At 47.3% G+C, this 21,360-nt stretch overlaps 1 protein-coding gene across 9 annotated transcripts in view; it reads right to left on the reverse strand.

Annotated features, from left to right (window-relative positions):
• Positions 1-1,182: 1,182 nt before the first annotated feature.
• Bves (blood vessel epicardial substance) overlaps positions 1,183-21,360 on the reverse strand; it is a 36,797-nt gene continuing 16,619 nt past the window's right edge. For all 9 annotated transcript variants that reach the window (XM_052751400.1, XM_052751402.1, XM_052751406.1 and 6 more), the window contains 3 exons: positions 19,217-19,384; positions 18,244-18,385; positions 1,183-1,725 (listed from right to left, as the gene is read on the reverse strand). In XM_052751400.1, the coding sequence (XP_052607360.1) occupies positions 1,601-1,725; positions 18,244-18,385; positions 19,217-19,384 (435 nt within the window). In that variant the 3' untranslated portion in view covers positions 1,183-1,600. The remainder of the gene's footprint in view (positions 1,726-18,243; positions 18,386-19,216; positions 19,385-21,360) is intronic.

Consider the following 21,360-nt stretch of genomic DNA (forward strand, 5'->3'; position numbering starts at 1 on the left):
CTTTGTACAAAAATACACTTGCTCACCTGTGTAAAGGAATCTAAAGTTGTCCACAGACCTAACACTTAGAACTCCTTTTCTCTTCTCTTCTCTGCTCCCCTGCAGTCAAGCCTACATGGGAGGGCTATTCAATGGCTTTGGGCTCCTGTTCTCAAGGCTCTTTGTCTTCCTTGGAGGTACGGCTTTAAACATAGTTTCAAGTTTCTTACTCAGACTAAGTGGCTCTCTGAAGATTCCTCACCATGAGATTATGATCTTTGTTACCAGTGACACTGATACGCCCACGTTTTCACGAGAAGAGTAAATGAGTCTAAATGACCCACTTTTAACAGTGTGCTTTTCAAACGGCTCCACTGCCAGCACTCCAGACACCTCAACTAGATCCAAGCCGATCGGTGGAGGTTACCTGTTCTACCATCTGGGGTTGCAAAGTCTGTGGAGTCACCACACATGCAGACTGTGGCCACAGTGGAACCTGATAGTCCTGTCTCCTCAGGGGGTGTCATTTCCGGAGTGACGGTAAGCCAGCCTTATGTGCGGGCCAGCTAAGTAGTTTCATGGAAACTGAGATCCACACTATCACATCTCTCATGTGCTAATGGAGAAAGTGTCCCCTGGTTGTCGGGCACCACAGCTCTGGAACTATTTGGCCCTTAAAAAATATTGTTGTTTTGAGACAAAGTCTCACTAGGGGACCTCAAATTCTCTGTCCTCCTGCCTCAGCCTCCCAAGTGTTGGCATTGCAGGTGTGAGCCACTGTGTCTGGCTCAGTACATCTGCTTCTAGAGGAGCAATATGGGGTCACAGAAACAGACTGAAGGGCAAAGCTGATTTTTAGTGACCCTAGCCTATCCCCCTCACTTCCTCTAACCCCAGCCCTTGCTCAGCCCATCTCCCTCCCGTCCTCACAGCTGAGCATGTGGTCAAGATGGCTCCAGACTACAAGGCAGAGAGCTGAGTTTAGCTCCACATCGGCCCTGAGCTCAGAAATGCTCACATTCACTACCACTGCAGGTCCAGGCTTCAGAGTCGCTGACAATGGCAGGGATGAGGGTGGTCACTACCAACCAACCTGCAACCCAACAAGGAGGATTACCTAGTGGGGGGCACTTCTGGTCTCGGGGCAGGAAACAGAAGCAGACAAATCAAACTTTCTCTAAAATTTGTCATGAAAAAGTCAACTGAACCAAAGGTAAAATTTTTAATGTCATGTCAGCCTCAATTTCGACTTACATTGTTAAAATGATCAAAAGAACAACTCGTTCTAAATTACCATGACAGAGAAAAAAATGCACGTGAGAAAAAAAGAGCCACACTTAGAAAAATAAGTGAAAAGGCATTTGTGTTGACAGCTATAAGATTAGTTAAAAGAATATTAATATATCTACTGAGAAAATACGTATCTCAAAATAGAGCACGGCCTAGTCAGAAAGGCTCAGCTAACTTAAGGAGCTGACTGCCAGGACAAGCAGCACACACCTCCTGACCACGGCCCTTCCTCACTTCCCATCTGGCAGGACAGAAGCAAACCACCTCAAAGTCACAGCAGAGCGAGGTACTTCTCCTCAGGAAGCTCCCATCTTGGTCACTTAAATGCTCATCAGTGCAACCGATGGGATTTAAGTGTATCTGCGGACACCTGCACAAAGACCTCATCGTCGTCTTCTGCCCCTTCCTCTATCGGCTTCATCTTGGCAGAGGCTCGATGCTGCGGGGAGGACACAGCTGTAAGGAAGCACAAAGAGCAAACTGCTGAATGCACATGGTGCCCCACACCTGGAGACCAAAGCACGTGGGGACGCAGCGCTCGTTCTGGGAACGCAGCACCCTGCGTGTCTCAATGGAGTGGTCCACTGAGCAGCTAAGTCGAGAGTGAGACTCTCAGTCCAGAGAACAGACCTGAACAGACCCTGCTGCATGTGTTTGAGCAACATGAGCCTCACAAATGTGCAGACTTCCCGGGGCAATGCTCCAAGGTCTGCCTCCGCATACATGCTCCACAGTAGTATCCTTGATGTGACTCCATCTAATTAATACTGGCCTTGGAAAGTTGCTTTAACTCATATTTCCTTCCCTAAGAACAAGTTCAGTTTCCAAACTACAGACTTGAACCTAAAAGTACGTTTCCTGCCACCACAGGTCCAGCTACTTCCAGGCCTGAAGTGAGAGAGAAAGCTCGGACTGGAAGAGCAAAGTGGGGGAAATACAGCGGGGGAGGGCATCTGAGGGTCTGCAGATGCTAGCCGACCAGAGACAATTCGTTCACCCACTCATTCACCCAAAGCTCACGGTACGCTCACCCTAATGACCTCGTGCCTGACAAGGACAGCATGTATTGTGTATGCTTGTAGGTGTGTGTGCGTGTGTGTGTGTGTGTGTGTGTGTGTGTGTGTGTGTGTGTGTGTGTGTGTGTGCATTTGTGCCATGGCTTGAGTGGAAGTCTGAGGACAACCTTCAAGAGTTGGTTCTCTCTCCTAGGACCCTCCCATGGGTCCTAGATTTTGGACTCGGGTTGTCAAGATTGGAGAAAGTGCCTTAACCTGCTGAGACATCTGGCTGGCCCTAAAAGTGAGTTTTTATAAAGTAGACTTTAAGATGTGTGATGACCTGTTCACCTTAACAACATAAGCCTGAAATCCCTTCTTCTCATCACTGCATTCAAGGTCAAGATCTAGCCTGTATGTAAATGAGTCGGTACCTGCCTCGCCCTCCCCTACACCTGTGCATCCCTTTATGCCTAGCCACAGCGCTGGTGGCATTCAGTCAGCTACTGCTGAGCTGTGTTGGGGAAGAACAATGGACGACACACAACACTGAATGCTTGGTTAACAAAGGCACACAGACGATCTCAGCTGTGAAGCAGACTGGCCACACAGAAGTTACACAAGGTCACTGACACTTGCTGACCAGAGAGGCAGGAACAGCAAGCCGCCCAGCTGGGGTGAGGAAGGAGGAGGAGGATGGCAGGCGTGCCTCAGGCTGCTCTGAGTGGAGGGCAGTAAGGTGCTCTGCGCTCAGTCACAACAGACAGCTCCATAAACGACAGAGGTCGTGCATACAATGGCCAACACTGGACAAGCTGGGGAAACACTTCCAGGGTCTGAGTTCCCACTGCGCTGCCCTCCGGCTGTGTGCCTGGGCAGGGCACTTCACGTCTTCCTGCCTGTTTCCTTCCCTGTGAAACAGGACCAGTAAGGATGGTGCCTACCTGGTAAGCTCTTAGGAGGCGTATGCAGTTTCTAAGTTCTTAGATCAGTATGGGAAATAGAATAATCACCTTGTTCATGTTTGTGAGAACACTAATCGATTCAGCCTTTGGAGGTCAGTGGTCTAAGGGAAAACAATTACCAAAACCCATCACCGCCTCACCAGAAATGGGGTTTGTGCTCAAACAGCAGATTGTGTTTCTCAATATCAACTGCCTTGGCCGTGGCTTCTATCATAGCCTCTAGTTATGATTGAATCTCATAAAATATTCACTCCGGCTGAGAATTCACAATCTCATAAAACCCTGAGGACAGCATGCCTAAGAGCATTACCCAATCAATACCACACGACGTCCAGCCATGGCTGCAGAGGCGCGTAACAAACACACCCAGTTCATCTGGGTAGAAGAAGTGGGGCTAATTGATCTGTAGTTTTCAAGGCCATTTATCAAACCAGGGATGATAGTCTCTGGTCCATGAGACTGGGCTCTACATTAGAGCCCAAATGGGATGAGTCTCTCAACTATTCAACCCAGTATCTGTTATCTTTTTAGACAGAAAAAAAAAACGTAACTTCCAATGCTCCAATATAACTGGGAATGGTCAAGGAACACCTTCCAAGAACTTTCAGCCCTTCTGGGAAAGAGTTTTAGTCTGTCCCCATGGTATCTTCCTGGAAAAAACAGTTGCAATACTTACTGTGTAGCATTAAAAGGATGAGGAGTGGGCAACACCCGGGGCTCTCAGGTGTTCCTAAGTCCCTGGGAACTCACTGCTTTCCAAATCCAGCCCGGCCTTTCTCTCTCTCCTTGCTTTTCTATCTGGAATGCCCACCTCTGTCAAATTTCTACCCATTCTTTGTACAATTCCTCAGTATTCAGTGAAAAAAAGAAATAAAAAGGAAAGGAAGGGACATGACTGCTCCTAGGGATGATGGAGAAGAAAGTTTATTGTAGATAAAAGGGACAGCATAGGTAGAGGCGGGGACAGGGACGTCTGGGAGAGTCCAGTGTGGACATGGCCAGACTGAGCTGGGCCATGTGGAGAGATGGGAACCACGTACAGCAGCCAGGAGGCCAAAGGTCCCAAAGGTCCGGGCAGCCGAAATGTCTGGATTATATAAAAAGGGGCAGCTGGGGAAGGGCAGCCCAGACCTCCACCCCCATGGAGAGCTCAGAGTAGGGGGCGGGCTATGCCAGCCATTCCCTGTGACTGTAGGGACTGGGGGATGCTGGGAGAACCTGGCCGCCAGGTCTGTTGTGACGTGTTAAACGGACACCTCAGGCGTTTGTTTGAAACTTAACCAGTCGGATCCCCCCAATTCCTTCCACCATGTCCATCTCCGTTCTGCATCACACCTTGGGGTGATGTGAGCCCCTTCCTCACTGGAGAACAAGCAATGCTGAGAGCTGCACCCACCACCTCACAATTACTTACGTGTCTGGCGGTGCCCTGCCCTGCCGCGCTCCGCAGAAACTGTCAGAAGACAGGCTGGAGCTGTGGGAGACACGGTCACCACACTGACTCCCAGTCAAGGCCAGCCCCGGTGGGGGGGTACCAGAGCCTTCCTCCAAATTAGTGGGTCCAGTGCTGGGAAACCGGACTCGATCGAGCTCATCCCAGCTCTAAAAACATTCTTAAGTCTTCAGTCTCGATCACTACATATGGAGCCTGTGTCGTACTGGTGGTAGGGAACAGGGTGTAGCTTTGCAGCCGGGTGCTTAGAACCTTGTCCCTCGCTGCTGGGTGCTTAGGGCCTCGCCCATCACATCTGGGTGCTTAGGCCTCCCCCTCACATCTGGGTGCTTAGGCCTCACCCCCACGGCTGCGGGAAGACTGATGGGACACTGCTCAGCACATGGCCAAGAACTCTGTCTGCTTAGTACCATCAACTATTAAAGCTCTCCTGTCTTCTCAGCCCAAAACAAGTGCCTGGACGGGGTTGGTGTTGGGTGATGCATGCCTGAAATTCCAGCACCTGGGAGGCTGAGGCAGAGGATTGCAGTCAGTGCAAGGTCAGCCTAGAACACGTGCTGAGGATGTGATCAGCCAACCGGACCCCATACACACACACAGAGAATCGAACTTCTCTGTTCCTCAGGATCTCAAACCACCCTTCAGGATGATGGGACATCACCACACTAGAGTTTCTACCTCATCCTCAGACAACTGACGGACACAAGGGGGAGCAGCTCAGGACTCCACTCCTCACCAGGGAGGGAGCCTTTGGACAGACATCGTAGGAGGACCAAGGAGGCGCCCTGACAGCCTGGCGGGGTTCAGCGCTGAGAGCGGCGATGGACTTGTCCCCCGAGTTTTGTGGCCAGGTTTGGGAGCTCTCGTGGCTCAGCCCTCCAGCAATGCCGCTTCCCTGTCTTTGTCTCCTCCAGGGCAGACAAGCAAAGGAGAGGAACGAGCCAATTATTGCCGCCAGCAACTGCCCAGTGGCTCCTGGCTGCCTGACTCTTGGCTAGGAATCACAGCCACACCCAGTCCTGGCAACCATTCCAGTTAGCCCAGGCTTCCCATGCTGCGGAGGCTCAAAGACTGTCACAGTCAGCAGTCTGATGGGGTCACCTGGCCTGGCCTAAAAATCTACCACTGTCAACACTTGCAAGAAGGCTGGCTTTGAAGAGTAAGGAGGTCACCTGGTCCCTAGATGGACTCAGATCCACTGGGAGAACTCCAGGCTAGGGGAAGACTCGATCCCACTATCACACAGCTGTAAATTATTTCCTTGCCCCTTGAATCTAGAACCACTTTGGTGTACAGGCAAAAAACGTAAGGGAGTATCACACATTTCAAGGAAGTTGAGCCATAATACATTCTCCTACCAGCTTGCCCAGTTCTGCATTAATCCTACACACTGAAGCGTCCCCAAGCATTTACCCGGAAGTCCTGTCTGCCTTATATACATGTGAAAGTATGAGGAGCTGAGGGAGAAATGGGGCTTATCCTCGCTCAAGTGCTTTTTATAGTATCTGTATCCTTCAAGGACGGTACTCTGAGGTTCAGGACATCTCTACAATACTTGTCTATTCCAAATCGGGGACTGGGGTAGGGGAGGGCAAGTAATTCTTCCATAGCCATTAAATTTCTAGAAAACAGATCCTTGCACTTTCTTATTTAAACTACAATCATAGTTGGGAGACAGAGAGCTTAACTATGTATTATGGTCAGGAAGAGATCATTATTATTATTATTATTTTTACTATTAGTTAAAATTACCTTTTGCCGGGCGGTGGTGGCACACGCCTTTAATCCCAGCACTCGGGAGGCAGAGAGGCAGGCAGATCTCTGTGAGTTCGAGGCCAGCCTGGGCTACCAAGTGAGTTCCAGGAAAGGCACAAAGCTACACAGAGAAACCCTGTCTTGAAAAACAAACAAACAAACAAACAAAAATTACCATTTAATTTGCTAGGCTATCGCTACTAGTTAGCAGTTTCTTATAAAAAGTCTATAAAATAAATAGTCTCCAACTGAACTGCATCCCAGACAGGGCATAAAACTGTTAAGAAGTTACCTTCACGTTACACCCAGCGGCAAAAGATCCCTGTCACCAGAATTCCACAGCCTTTCCCATAAACACCCAGTTCATGAGCAGGTGTAGCTAGAGGAGCACTCTTGCTTCGGAGCTGGACCCCTGGTTCCCAGATGCTCAGGCGACAGGAGAGAACTGGGCTGCACTCCAGCAGCAAATTCGGAAGACTGGGGCCCAGTCACACCCTGTCTGCAACCGGGGAACCTCCATTTGTGCCAGACATCAGAGTGACGTAACATCACTCAGCAGAGCCGCTGAGACTGTGGCCACTGCCTGTCAACGGATCAGAGCACACTGTGAGGTCCCAATGGGTCCCTATAGGGCCTTGCCTGCTCTACAAATAGACACATGCTGTGGAGATAGGCTTGGCCCTCCACAGACCCTTTTCTGTCTTCCAAAAGTCTACTGTTAGAACCACGGGGGCCTTTTAACCCATGGACTGGAGGGATCAGATGTGGTCGTCAAAACTCATGTACCGCAGAGGGAATAGTCAGTGAGGGAAATTCCATTAGTCAGAACTCCGTGCCTATTAAGTTCATTTCTATTTCTGTGAGCTTATAATTACACCAGGGCCTGAGGGCCTCTCCTAGGACGAGGGTAAACAGATGATTAGCTGTTTTTAGATCCAGAGTGAAGGTCATGCCTGCTGCCCGGCTTGAGGAAGCCGCCTTAAGTCTGAGCTGCCAGCACGTTACACTCTGCGATGGGAAGTCTGTCTCGTGAATTCTCCTGGCTTGAGAAACAGCAATTTTAAGGCACAACGTTTTCGTCATCCCTCCGATGACGTTCTCGGTTGTTTTCCTTTCCCTGTAGACTCTCACAACTCCCCCCGCCCCCCTCCTCCGTTCTTTTCAAAGTATTATTATGTCTAACCATCTGGCTAACTGCTTTAGCAAGTCAAGTAATTAGAAAAGTTTACAGGGGTTAGGATTTTAATTAGATTATACAACTTTTGATGAATAGTGATGAGGAGGGACTTAAAGTCTTTTTTGTAAGAATTGTCATCCATTTCCTGCCTCCATTATTTATAGGCACTGCTTCTTTTTCTTTCTCCTCCTCCACTTCCCCCACCTTCTCTGTCCCTCTTCCTTCTCTCCTTTCCTTCTTAGGCTGGGGATCAAAACCAAGGTCTGATGCTAGACAAGTGCTCTACCACTGAGGTATATCCTCAGCCTGACCTCATTTTTCTTGATTGAGGAAACTGAGTTTGAATTGAAGCTTTCTGGGCGATAATACCTAAATGGGGTTGTTGCCTTTACACCCAATTCTCCCTAAAACGATTCAACACCAACACCAGGGAACTAAAGCCAAGACTAGGGGGTAGTAGCTAGGACAGTTACAGGCTGGTGGCTCTCAGGAAAATTTCCTGTGGCCCAAAGGGTCCTTCTCAGGTTATTCCCTGACCAGCTGGATGGGCAGTCAGGTCCCCAGCTGCATGGCACCTGGGGTGAACAGCAGGAATCCTAGAACCTCTTTCTGCCTATGAGGAGAAAGCTGGGGAGGAGACAACAGGCCAATCCAGGAGGGCAGAGAAGACAGGCTCGAGGATGGCAGCCCTGTCACAGCTCCAAACACAACCTGGCCTAGAGGAAGCTGGAGACAGGCTCTGTGACACGGTCTCTGAGAGAAAGGACAAGGAGCTGGCTAACTGAGGAGAGCGGGAATTACAGGAGGAAAAGGTGGGGATGAGGATAAACGTCACAGAACTGCCACATCAGACACGACTCCCTCCCAGAGGCTTCGAGAAGCAGTTCCCACAGGACAGATGATGGAGAAGCTGAAAGGCACCGGAGACTCGTGTGCGTTTCCTCTATCACCGTCAGGCTGGAGGAGGAGCTTCTCAAGAGACACTTGTGCCCTTCCCTTTGGCTGACAGACCATGGAGACAACGGACTCTGAGAAAGTGGACTTCTCCCCAGAGATTGCATGCTGGGAAAAGGAAAAGGCTGTGGCCTGCTAGCCAGAAAAAGGAGATTTCGCACATTTGACAATTTGTCAGACCATCCTGCAGGAGGAACTAGAGTGAACACTGATGATGATTATGACACGCTCTGACCTGGGCTGATAGCCATGCATACTTCTTGGCCTCTCTTTAACCCTAAACGTCCTATCAGCTGGCTCGGCTCTGAGGGCTGTGTGTCCTTGCCCACGTCACTCCTCTTCCCAGTGTGGCCACACTGAAGACATCTTCTCTGCTTTTCAGTACTGTCTCTAACTGGCCTGGAGGACAGGGATGTGAGCCCAGCTTGTTACTTCCGGGGCTCAGGCTCTGACCCTCACATCCTTGCTAACACCCTCACAGAAAGCAAAGCAACACAATTCCTTCAGAGTCGACGTGCCGTGTGAGCTGGAGCATGGCAGGAGCAGAGAGGCAGGAAGAGCGAGCTTCTGATGCTCCTGCACAGGACAGTAACTACAGTTACTACATACTGCATATTTCCAAGTAGCCAGAAGAGAGGATTCTGAAGTTCTTAACACAAACACAAGGTAACTACTGAAGGCAGTGTTCTCAACCTTCCTGATGCTGCGACCCTTTAATGCAGTTCCTTATGTGGTGCTGACCCCCAACCATAACATTATTTCGTTGTTACTTCATAACTGTAATTTTGCTACTGTTATGAATCATAATGTGAATATCTGATATGAACCCAGAGGGGTCGTGTTGTGACCCACAGGTTGAGAACTGCTGACTTATGGTAAAAGCTGTTACCCATTGTACAAATGTATCAAAACATCACACTGCCCATAAACATGGACAGCTGTTACATGTCAATCAAAAATAAATCTTGGATAACACACATCTGCAATGTCAACACTTGAGAGGTCGAGGTAGATCAAGAGGTCAACTCCATCATCTACATAAAAACCATGTCTCAAAAAACAAACAAAAAACAAATAAACAATCCAGATGTTTTAAAGCTTATAGGATAACTTTTATGTTATGTACAAAAGGAAAACAATACATTTGTATTTAATATTAGGAACAGTGTCTTTTAACAATCATGATCCAAACTCCAAAGTAATAAATGTATCAGGTTCTGCATCAGTCATATTGTCAATGTTCCAAAGCGGGGTGGATGTCGTTATCAAAGAGAACATGCAACTACTGTGAGAGTCTCAGTAAAGCGAGAACCACACCCACCTGCCTGGAGGACCAGGAAGGGTTGCAGTGAGGAAAGCCATGAGGAAACACATAACAAAAGCAAACTGAGGAGACACTTGTTTGGGCTCCTGCTTAAGAAGAGACATAGTCCACTGTGGAGCAGATGGCCCAGTGGCAGGAACATGAGACTGCTGGTCGGCTGCTTCCCAAGTCAGGAAGCAGAGAGAAGACAGACAAAAGGACTGAGCTAGAGTCTCAGGGCCTACCTCCAACTCCACACCTCCTCCAGTGAGGCGCTAGCTCTTACAGGTCCTGTAGAGTGTCAGGGCCTACCTCCAATGCTGTGGGATAATGCTTTTGTACATTGGTTTAATAAAACCAGTAGATTGGACAGTAGCCAGGCAGGATAAGCAGACAAGGAGAATTCTGGGAAGAGGAAAGCTGGAGTCAGGAGACACGGAGTCAGGAGACACCAGTCCACTGTCTAGGGAGCAGCACGTAACAGCACACAGGTAAAGCCACGGAACATGTGGCGACATATAGATTAACAGAAATGGGCTGAGTTTAAATGTAAGAGCTAGTCAGTAGTAAGCCTCTGTGTGTTTACTTGGGTCTGAGCGGCTGTGGACCAGGCGGGACACAGGAAAACTACCAGCTCCAAATGGCACCCACACATGGTGGCAAGAGTTTCCACCTAAAATATGAGAGAGCTTAAGAAGGGATTATAAATGTAGCTAAGAGCACCTTCCTAGTTCATGTCACTCATGGTGGGCCTAGGTACAGTGATGTGTCCCCTGGCTGTGGTGGGTTCATAGCATGCGGGCTGGAGCTACAGCATGATGGATTCCTGCCGAGTTACACAGAGGTTTCTGCAACCTGTGCAACACGGTGTGTGGTGGATACAGATTTTGGTACTTAAGAAAAAAAAAAAAAAAGAGGTTTCTGGGCTACACGCTGCTTTGATAGAGACATGGACCCACTGCCTCCCAGAGTCGGTGGTGAGCTTGGTTCCCAGAGCTGGCTGTAAATGTAGTTCCACCATGTTGGAAAGCTGAGGTGGGCAGAGCCAGAGCCAGAGCCAGCAGCCAAATCTGCCATTTCAGTCCTAGTCATTCTACAGTTTAAAGCAACAGATCCACAGTAAGTCAGATTCAGATGAAATAAACCCCTAAATGGTTTATGGTATGTGTAAAAAATGTACATAGGCTTGGAAGAGAAAGGAAAAGGAACAGACGTTACATAAAGAAATAGTTTTAAAAAATAAAGTCTTGCATATTACACAGAGAATCTGGATTGTGTTCTCTTTGTTTGGGATTTTTTTTTTTCTATTTTCAATCTGCATGTATTTTAATTTTATTTTTATTTTGCAATACAATTCAGTTCTACATATCAGCCACGGATTCCCTTGTTCTCCCCCCTCCCGTCCCCCTCACCTTCCCCCCAGCCCCCCCCATTCCCATCTCCTCCAGGGCAAAGCCTTCCCCACAGACTGAGATCAACCTGGTAGACTCAGTCCAGGTAGGTCCAGTCCCCTCCTCCCAGGCCGAGCCGAACAATCCTGCATAGGCCCCAGGTTTCAAACAGCCAACTCATGCAATGAGCACAGGACCCGGTACCACTGCCTGGATGCCTCCCAAACAGATCAAGCCAAACAACTGTCTCACCCATTCAGAGGGCCTGATCCAGAATGGTTTCAAGGCAACTGGTACAGACAATGCAGCCTCACAGACTATTTCAGACAGAACTTGACCATAATTCTTAATTTTCTCAGGATCCCCATAAGAATATAGCACCCTTTATCAGCAGGAAATAGCCTAGAAAACTACACCCACATTCCCAAAAAATGGATTATGGATGTCTTTGGTTAGGTTGTTAGTTACGAATTGTTATTGGTCATAGTCAATATCTTTCTAAAAGAAGAAAGGGGGATATGATATGGAAATATAGGATATAGATATGATAGGATAAAAGGGTGGATTGTTGAACATACTTTTAAAGAGCAACTTGTTTAAAATGTTTTACATTGGTATAGATTTTAGTTTATTGATACAAAGTTAAATTAAATTAAAATTAAAGTTAATTTTGTTATACTGCATGCATATTTCTACTCTTGTTTAAGATATGTTTATGCAGCTCATTTAAATTGTAATGGATAATTAAAAAATACAGACTAATAATTAGTATATGATAGTAAAACCTATAGTCATCTTAAGTTTTCTAGATATACATAGATATAATTCAATTAGATATATATGTATAGATATAGATGTATAGATATAATTCAATTAGGTAGGTAATCTTCAAACACTTCAAAAACCTACAGAATATGGCATTTAAAATGTTTTAAAAACAATACTTTCTGAACAATGAGACATGTCTGCTCCTGGCAGCACTGATTTACTTCAAAGAGAAGAATGGGCATTGAAGACACTCTATATGGAGTTTATCTTCTTCTTGTCAAAAACGGCCATTTGGGCAAGAAACTGCTCTTGCCTGGACTGCTTGACAAAATGTTGTATTGACTGGACATGTGAGACCATAGGAAGGTGACCACTGAACTCTGCAAGGCAAAATGGTCCTTCAGGTTCCTGCTTCACAGAAGAAACTTCCAGACATTCTACAGGACACAGAGAGAAATGACTTAAGAGACTCTAGGCCTGTGGGCTGAAGATGGATGCCCCAACACTGCAGAAGAACTTTGGATGACTGTCCAGGCAGGCAGCTGCTCCATCATTCTAGAATTTTGGAAGTTGCTTACAATGCACTTCCTGTTTACTCAGATAATATTGTATCCTTCTGAGGACTTTGATGTAGTTGAAGACTAGATAGTTATAATTATGGTTTTCCTTGGTTTTGATAGGAGATAAGGTAGATATGAAACCTTGGATTCACAAATATAGGATAGATAGGATATCTTCTTTGATTTTTGCCAAATACAAATAGACTAAATATCATAACTATAATTCTTGCTTGATAACTATTTTGTCATATGTAATTTTACTATGTTAAAGTTAAAACCTTCCTTTTTTAATTAAACAGAAAAGGGGAAATGCTGTGGTATAATGCTTTTATACACTGGTTTAATAAAACCCTGACTGGTCAGTAGCCAGGCAGGAAGTATAGGCAGGATAAGCAGACAAGGAGAATTCTGGGAAGAGAAAGGCTGAGTTAGGAGATGCCAGCCCACCGTCTAGGGAGCAGCATGTAACGGCACACAGGTAAAGCCATGGAACATGTGGTGACATATAGATTAACAGAAATGGACTGAGTTTAAATTGAAGAGCTAGTCAGTAGTAAGCCTGAGCTAATGGCCGAGCTGTTTTAATTAATATAAGCCTCTGTGTGTTTACTTGGGTCTGAGTGGCTGCGGACCAGGTGGGACACAGAAAAACTTCCAGCTACACTCCAACTTCACACCTCCTCCAGTGAGGCACTAGCTCTTACAGGTTCTGTATAGAGTCTCAGGGCCTACCTCCAACTTCACACCTCCTCCAGTGAGGCACTAGCTCTTACAGGTTCTGTATAGAGTCTCAGGGCTTACCTCCAACTTCACACCTCCTCCAGTAAGGTACTAGGTCTTACAGGTTCTGCAAACTTCCACACCTGAGCACCAGCTAGGGACCACGTGCTCCAACACTTGAACCTCTGGGAGACATTTCATGTTCAAACCACAAAAGGCACAGATGCCAATGTCTGCATGTTTTTAAACATGTAGAGAAAGAAGGAAAGGGAAGTTGGAATGTATCACTTGATGTTCCAAAGATGAACACCAAAGAGTAAAAATTAATGACATTACCGAGCTGAGCAGAAGGAGAAAGGGGAGTTAGCAGTGAGCCAGATTACACTAGACGAGGGTTTAAATGAATAAATCGATAAGTAACTGCACGTTATCGAGCACTTTGAACAACTGTCATTTGGGTAGAGAGCTAAAATAAAACTGAATGAGATCAACTTTCTATCATAAGATTTCCTCTCCAGGGTTACTAATGCATGTTGCCAATGCAAGGGTTTTTTTTTTTTTGTGTTGAGGTCCAAACTCAGGTCCTAATGTCCGCACCGTAGGCATTTCACCAACGGAAACATCTCCTCATCACACTTTTAAACGTTCTCATTAAAAAGATAAATGTGCCTAGCCATCTGAAATCCTATTATTGTCATCCCACAAGTAGAGAAAATCCTGTGTGGGGACAGTAGCCAGCCACTGGACTGAGGAGGACAGGGCCATGGGGCTCACCACAGCCCGGGCTGGCTGAGAATCAAGCAGAGAGGTAACTATCACATGTCTCCATTCTAAAGTGCCAATGCACACTTTCCCAGAGTGCTGTGGGGATCAAACAGCGATGGACAAAGAAATGGTCAGAATATGTCAGCTGATACAGCAGGTGGAGGCTCCCACGGAAGTTTGCAATCAGGCTGATCAGGTGACTGAGGGATGAGACGCGACAGGAGACCATGGTGAGCTGACTCACCCTCCCCAAGCTGCACCTTCCTGTCTACAAAATGGGGCACTGCTCCTCCACACCTGCCCATCCAGCTCTTCCTCCAGGTGCCTCTGTCTGGCCACATCTGCTATTTCTCTGTGAGTCACAAAGCCCCTGTTTATAAGGCTGCTCTTGTTCTTAGTGGGCATGAAACAAATTGAGTTGAACAGGTTATTTCATGAAGCCAGCCTTGAAACTGAGAATGCTACACTGGCCTTTGTGTCTGCCCAGGTAACAAATTCACAAGCCACCTGAGAGGAGCCTGCTGTGACTGGCCTGTGGCCTCTCTCTGCAGACTAGAATACTAACCAGTGCGAACCAAGCACGTCGGCACAGCTCACCCGTGGACTGCACTGCCTGTGGCAACACCCTGACACAGAGTGAAGGCTTTTCCTCAGTAAGAAACCTCTTATTTCAAACTATCCTAATACCACCATAAATATTAATCCTATTTCAGGAAAAATGGTTTAAACCGACAAACTCATTCAAAGATGAATCCCAACTGATGATATTAATCCAAATTATCTCATGACTTGAAAAGCAGAGACACCAAGCAACTATTATTTAATCCCAATTAAGTGAAAACAAAATCCTGCAACTTTCGAGGAGATATAACGGACTCTCTTGTTGCCATGGCAATGTCTACGCTTGGCCATGCTTACCAGTGGCAGAACTGCCAGATACAATCAACCTGTGAGACAAGAGAGAGACGGAGCGTCTCGGACGTCACTGTCAGGGAGCTGCAGTGAGAAGACAGGATGGCAAGCTCCCCTTACGATGAAGCAACGCTGACCGGGCAGCGGAGGGGAGCCAGTTCACACAGATGTGACCGCATTACGTCCACTCACACACGCCGGCTAGCTTGACCCTCTCTTCCATCTCACCATTACACATGAACTCTTGAAACACGGCAAATGAGGTAACAGGACAGTCATATGAGCTACCACAGGACTGAACTTCCCCGGGCAATTGCAACGCCTTTTCCCCTGAAGTGACGGTCTGAAGCAGGATACGGAACCTTTGCGACAGAGTACAGATCCTGCTGGGAATCTGGCATCGTGACATGTACGTGTGTAGAGAGCACCAGGTAAGATGTGAGAGCGTCAGTAATTTCATTCACACAGTTCACTCAGAGTTTCTCTTCACCTTTTTGTGAACTGAGTTTCTGGTGTGTGATGCTGCAGCGTTCCACAGCATCCTGGCAAGGCCTTTAGAAAGAATGTCCCCACAGTGCTGCCCGAAGTATTATATCAGACAAGACCTACAAGACCATCGCAACTACTCCCACGTGACAGGAGTAGCAGAATCCCAGAACCCAGGGAGGCCACAGCCTCTCCATCAACCTGTCTGCAGGATAACCACATAGGTGTCACCTGGGAATGTGTTAAACTGTGACCTCCCAAGCTGCACTGCTGTATCAGAAGCTGTCCCATGATGCCAAGTGGTCCACAGGAATATTTAAAAATCAGTGACCTAGGGTTGGGAAGTAGTTGGTACTGGGTTCCCCTGACATCCACGAAGCTCTGAGTTTATCCCTAGCATTGTAGAAAATCAGGTGGGGTGGCACTCATCTATAACACCAGAACTTGGAAGGCATGGGAGGTAGAGGCAGGAGGAAGAGGTTCAAGGCCAGCCTGGGATACCTGAGACCCCATCTCAAAAAAGAATGTAAGAAAGGGATGAATATTCAGTAAGTACAAAAATGTTTAACAGAGACGGAGCAGGGAGCCCACAAACTAAGAGACCAGACACACACACCTGTTGGTGGGCACAGTAACTGCTCTGGCTGGCTCAGATCCACCAATCACAAAGCACAAGAAATCATTTCAAACTGAGCCTGTTTGAAAATGGCAACTTCCCTGTCTCTGAAAGCTATCCACACTATTTATCAGGACACTGGGACAGACCTGACAAGGATAGTCCAACAGAACCAAGTTTCTGGGAAGCAGAGAGGGAGGAACATGGCTTCACTCTGGTTAGACTCAAGGCCTGGCCAACACTCTGAATAATCTGCAGGCTTACCTGACCTGGCCTCCATGGGCCAACCATCCCATCAAGACTTAGAGTGACGATCACGAGCTCTCCATCTTGCCTTAGCCCAGTTGCTTAAATCCCTTTGCCAAGTCAGGCGACAGCTGAGATTATGTCCTGTCTCCATGGCAGTTGGCCTCCAACAAATCCCATCCCCTTTATCTTTTCAAAGACCTGGCGCTGTAACCATTAGCTTCTATGCCTATGGGGTAGTACCCTTTGCTGAGGATCAGTTTGACCTAACAAGTGTGGGTTTTATAGTTAGGGTGGATCCCTAAATCTGGATCCCAGCACCCACGGCTACGGAACCAAGGCAAGCCAAGCACTGAACACTGCCAACTTCCGCATCTGTAAAGTTAACTGAGCTAGATCAGGACACCGTCACAGTACCTGGTCTCCCACTCTCACCGGCCTTCAGCACAGCAGGAGGATGCTATGACCTGCCAACAGGGTTGGTACAGGCTAAGTGGGATCCCCTGTCACGGGGACACACACCTGTCACTCTGGAGCTTCAGGACTCACAGAGTACCTGTGGTACTGAGGTTTTCCCCCTGCCACAGCCATGGCACCTGCCCTACAAGTGCTCTCCCTGGCCAGGTCCTGGCATAGGGAGGGCCTGGCACCAGCAACGCCCAGCCTCTCAAGAGTCTCATTTGACACTCTAAATCAAGCTGCACTGGAATAAAACACAGCCATCTTTAATTTCTCATGTGTGCTACCCTTGAAGTCCCCTTCAGGTCTGCGGCACATGTCTATCTAGACTTTGGTTTGGAAGCTTCTATCTAAAGGAGTCGAAGCTGTGTGTGCATAGCATACTGACTGTTTTGAGTTAAGAACACCTTAAACAGCTCCCTCTGTGTTTTCTCCCGTTTCTGACGAGCAGAGGAGGTCTCAGGAAAAAGAGGCCCTCCCTACATTAGAAGGAAGCAGCAGTCTTTATCAAGGACAGGACGTTGGGTCAGGATTCTGTGCAAACCTCATGTAAATATGTTGAACTCTTCCCCTGACTCGGCTGCTTGACCACCCTCCCTGTCTCTGTTCCAATTGGTACATATAAGCATCTACCTGCTTCTTTGGGTCTTCCCATGCCACCTGACATTTCTATGATTCATGTGCATGTTTTTTCTTGTTAATCTGTCTGGTGTCAATTTTGTTCTCAGGCCAACCCAGAAGAAAACCCTAGAAGGGAAGAGGTGAAATTCTGCTTCTCCCAGATGCCAATTATTGTGGCTTGTAAATTTCAACCTCTTCTCACTGTGCAATATTTAGAATGTTAATCCAGCTCATGTAAAATCCGCCTGCTTTTATGCAGTTTCATATTAACTCATCCAAAGCTCTCCTACTTTCAAACTGATTCTTCAATTTCAATCAATGAATTCTTAAAAATAATTTAGTCTCTTTCATTTTAGTAACTTTGAACATCTGTGTGACTTATGTCGTTTATAATGGTATAAACCACACAGGAGAATCCTGAGAACTTACTTGTTAGTGGTGTGTGGACGTAACTCCCATGGGTGCTGAGTGGCCATCTTCAAGAACACCCTGCTGCCTGCTCACTCTGTAAGTCTCAGGGGCACACTGGGATGAGCAGCCAGCAGTTGGCTGCTCATAAACTCCCACACTGCTACATCTGTCTTTCACTAGAGCCCAAACCATGAGAACCACAATGCCAAGCAGCCACCCAAGCCCACGGACCCTTGCACACCATGCCAGTGGGCCAGAATGTAAGTGAACAGTTCCAGAAGCAGAAACAAGGGCGCTGAAGCTGGACTTTGGACTACATCAAACACAGGGGCAGTAACTCCTCTAGGCTACCAAGTAGTGACTTGCAAAGTAATGTATCCGCTTCTGGTGACATCTATCAGTGTTGAGGGGACTCACGGAGAGAAGACGTGCTGGAGGAGCTCCGCAGAAAGTGGTGGAGGCCGTCCTCGCCGTCACTGGAGCTGGTGATGCTGTTCCTCATCTCCAGCATGGTGATCTGTGTGCACAGGCTCATCTGCGGCTCCAGCTTCTTAACTTTCTGCAAAGCAAAGTTAGCAGATGCCTGAGGTTTACAGCGGTGACTCAGACATCCCCTGTAAGGGGATCTAAGTTAGTGCTAAAACGAAAAGGTAGTAAGTGCTCTAGAAATGTCTGCTGTGGTTATTACTAGCTGTCCCTTTAAATACATTATTCTAAAATTATAAATATGAATACTCTACTCAGTAATCTGAAATAGTAAGCACAACTGTTTCTCTTTTGCAGTGTTAGGGATCAAACCCAAGGTCTCATGCATAACAGGCAAGCACTCTCTGGCTCTGCCTCTGCCCCAGGCCTAACTTACAGTGGGAAGTACCTGGACAGGGGAACCTAAGAGGAACACCGTATCCAGTGCCCCCGGCAGGCAGTCCGGTCACAGGAGAATGTTTTAAAAGTTCTCATCTGCAATTGTTTTAATTTCCTTCTAAACAAATGCAGAAAACTATGCTGCCTAGAGCTCTGGAAGTCCATCTTCGCTGGTCTCTGGATTCCTGGGAGACGCAGAGGGCACCAAGGCCAAATGCCAACTCTTAGTCTGACTTCTTACAGTCCTGCCTTGGCACGCCTTCTCCATGCCCACTCCCTCCCATCCTCCTTCATCCACACAACAGACTTCTGGGAAGGACAGTACTCCATCCCATAAATGAGGTCCTTAACAGTCAGGCCAAGCTACGGCAATGGCAATAATTATAACATACTTCCTTGCCTTCAAGAAAGGACTTGCTAAAGAGTCTCTCTATTACAAATATCCCCTCTGAAGTTTTGAATACTTAACGAAAATTCAGGAAAACACACATATCTATTTAACCAAAAGAATCAGAAAGGCACTTACTTTATCATTTAAGGTAGGATCATTCAGTGAGTAGAGTTTATTTGTTATGTCTTTTCCTATAAGATATCTAAAAATTTCGTACAGAAAAGGCTCTGACTCCAGAAAGTAAGTCAGTCTTTCTCTTGACCAGCATAAAAACCTGCAGTTATCATCTGCAACAATGGTGACCTGTGGAAGAAGCAGACACAATCATAGATATATTTATTAAATTAGTTATAACCTAACACACTGTATAGAATTATTTTTAAAGACACAAAATCAGTAGACTAAATCCAGGCAACTTCTCTGAGTTTTACTGCTTTGGTTTGTGTGGTCTCAGGAAGAAAGAACGGCCACCATGTCAATACCGCTGTGGATGTTGCAATGGGAAATACTAATTATGGTAAAATATGTCTTTACCCATTGTTGTTTACAATGAAGTTTAAAGATAGACCTTCATGCAAATGAACTCAGGAGAGAAAGAGAGGGTGTGTGAATGCATGTGTGTCTGGTTCTGGGACTCAAACCCGGAAATGTTCTACACTGAGCTGCCCATCATTGAGCTACACCACCAGCACCTAAGATTAGACCTGTAAAGCAAATTTCCTAGGAACACCTTTCACCCAGATGACTCATAAATACACATACACTGAGAAAGACTCAAAGGCTCGGGTCAGCTGCTGATGAGGGCAGCTGGTGAGCGACCTTCTGCCGTGGGTTTCAAGGCTAGTTCCAAGGTAGCCTACTGAGCTAGGAGCTCAGACTAGCCCAGCGCTGAGACACCACACCCTCCCATGTAAGCAGTGCAGCACGGGAAAGCAGGGGTGGTCACCGTCACGGCGCCAGAGCTCAAGCGACCCTCCCATCCCCTTCTCCGTGCTCAGGGGTGGTCACCATCACAGTGCTAGAGCTCAAGCGACCCTCCCATCCCCTTCTCCGTGCTCAGGGGTGGTCACCGTCACGGCGCCAGTGCTCAAGCGACCCTCCCATCCCCTTCTCCGTGCTCAGGGGTGCTCACTGTCATGGCGCCAGAGCTCAAGCGACTCTCCCATCCCCTTCTCTGTCCTCAGGGGTGCTCACTGTCACAGCGCTAGAGCTCAAGCGACCCTCCCATCCCCTTCTCCATGCTATCAGGGCTCAGAATCCAGAAGCCCCTCCTACCAGGCAACTGCCCTTCAACACTCAGAATGCTATCACTTCCCTCATGATGACACTCATATCCTAAGGGCCCAACTCATCCCCGACACACACGTGCGGACTCCGGAGCACACTGACGGAAGAGACCAGGTGTCTTCAGGTCCAGTGCCTGGCTTCATCACAGAGTGGTGGTCAGCCCACACTCACAAGAAGTAGTTGGCAGAAGCAGACACTGGCGTCAGTAAAGTCCAGTTCACATCCTCAGCACTAGACCAGTGCTTGTCCCAGCTGGAGATTGGTAAAAGCTAGCTAAACTGACATGAAGTCTTATCTGGGCCTCAGAACAAATAGTTCCAAAAGAGCTTCCTTTTCAGAAGTCAAAGGAGGATTTATGTCTACCAAGAGAAAAAAAAAACCAAAATGAAAACCCCCAGCTTCCTGGTTCCCTCATACCAACAGGCTGAAGTTGGCGCTTTGGAAAATTAGATTAATTAGTTACTTCCAAAAGTGGGCCAATGCTCCCAGAAAAATAAAGTTTGCATTTATTACATCAGAAGAGGCTTTGTGAAAACGAAGAACATCTGGATTTAAGAAATGCAGATTTTGAGTCCACAAAACACCATGTGACACTCTTCATCGGTATACACTATGACGAACGCACTTCCTGCCAAATACCACCCATGACACTGAAGGTAGGACAGCCAATAAGAAAGACGAGATCCAGGGCTGAAGAGATGGCTTAACGCTTAAGAAGGCCCGCTGTGCTTCGAAAGGACCTGGGTTCAGTTCCCATGACCCGCATCTGTGACTTCAGTTTTGGGGTGTGTGATGCCCTCCTGACCGCCAGGGGTCCTCACATTGTGCACGTGCATACACAGACACAGCCATACCCGCATAAAAACCTCTTAAAAAGACAAGAGCCAAGAGGGGCCAGGCATGGTATCCTATGCCTGGAATCCTAGCACTCAAGCAGCTAAAGCAGGATAGCAAGTTTGGAGCCAGCCTGGGCTACATATACAGTGAGTGCC

Source organism: Peromyscus californicus, unplaced genomic scaffold (genome assembly GCF_007827085.1).
Source record: "Peromyscus californicus insignis strain IS unplaced genomic scaffold, ASM782708v3 Scaffold_22__1_contigs__length_63687245, whole genome shotgun sequence".
NCBI classification, from domain to species: Eukaryota; Metazoa; Chordata; class Mammalia; order Rodentia; family Cricetidae; genus Peromyscus; species Peromyscus californicus.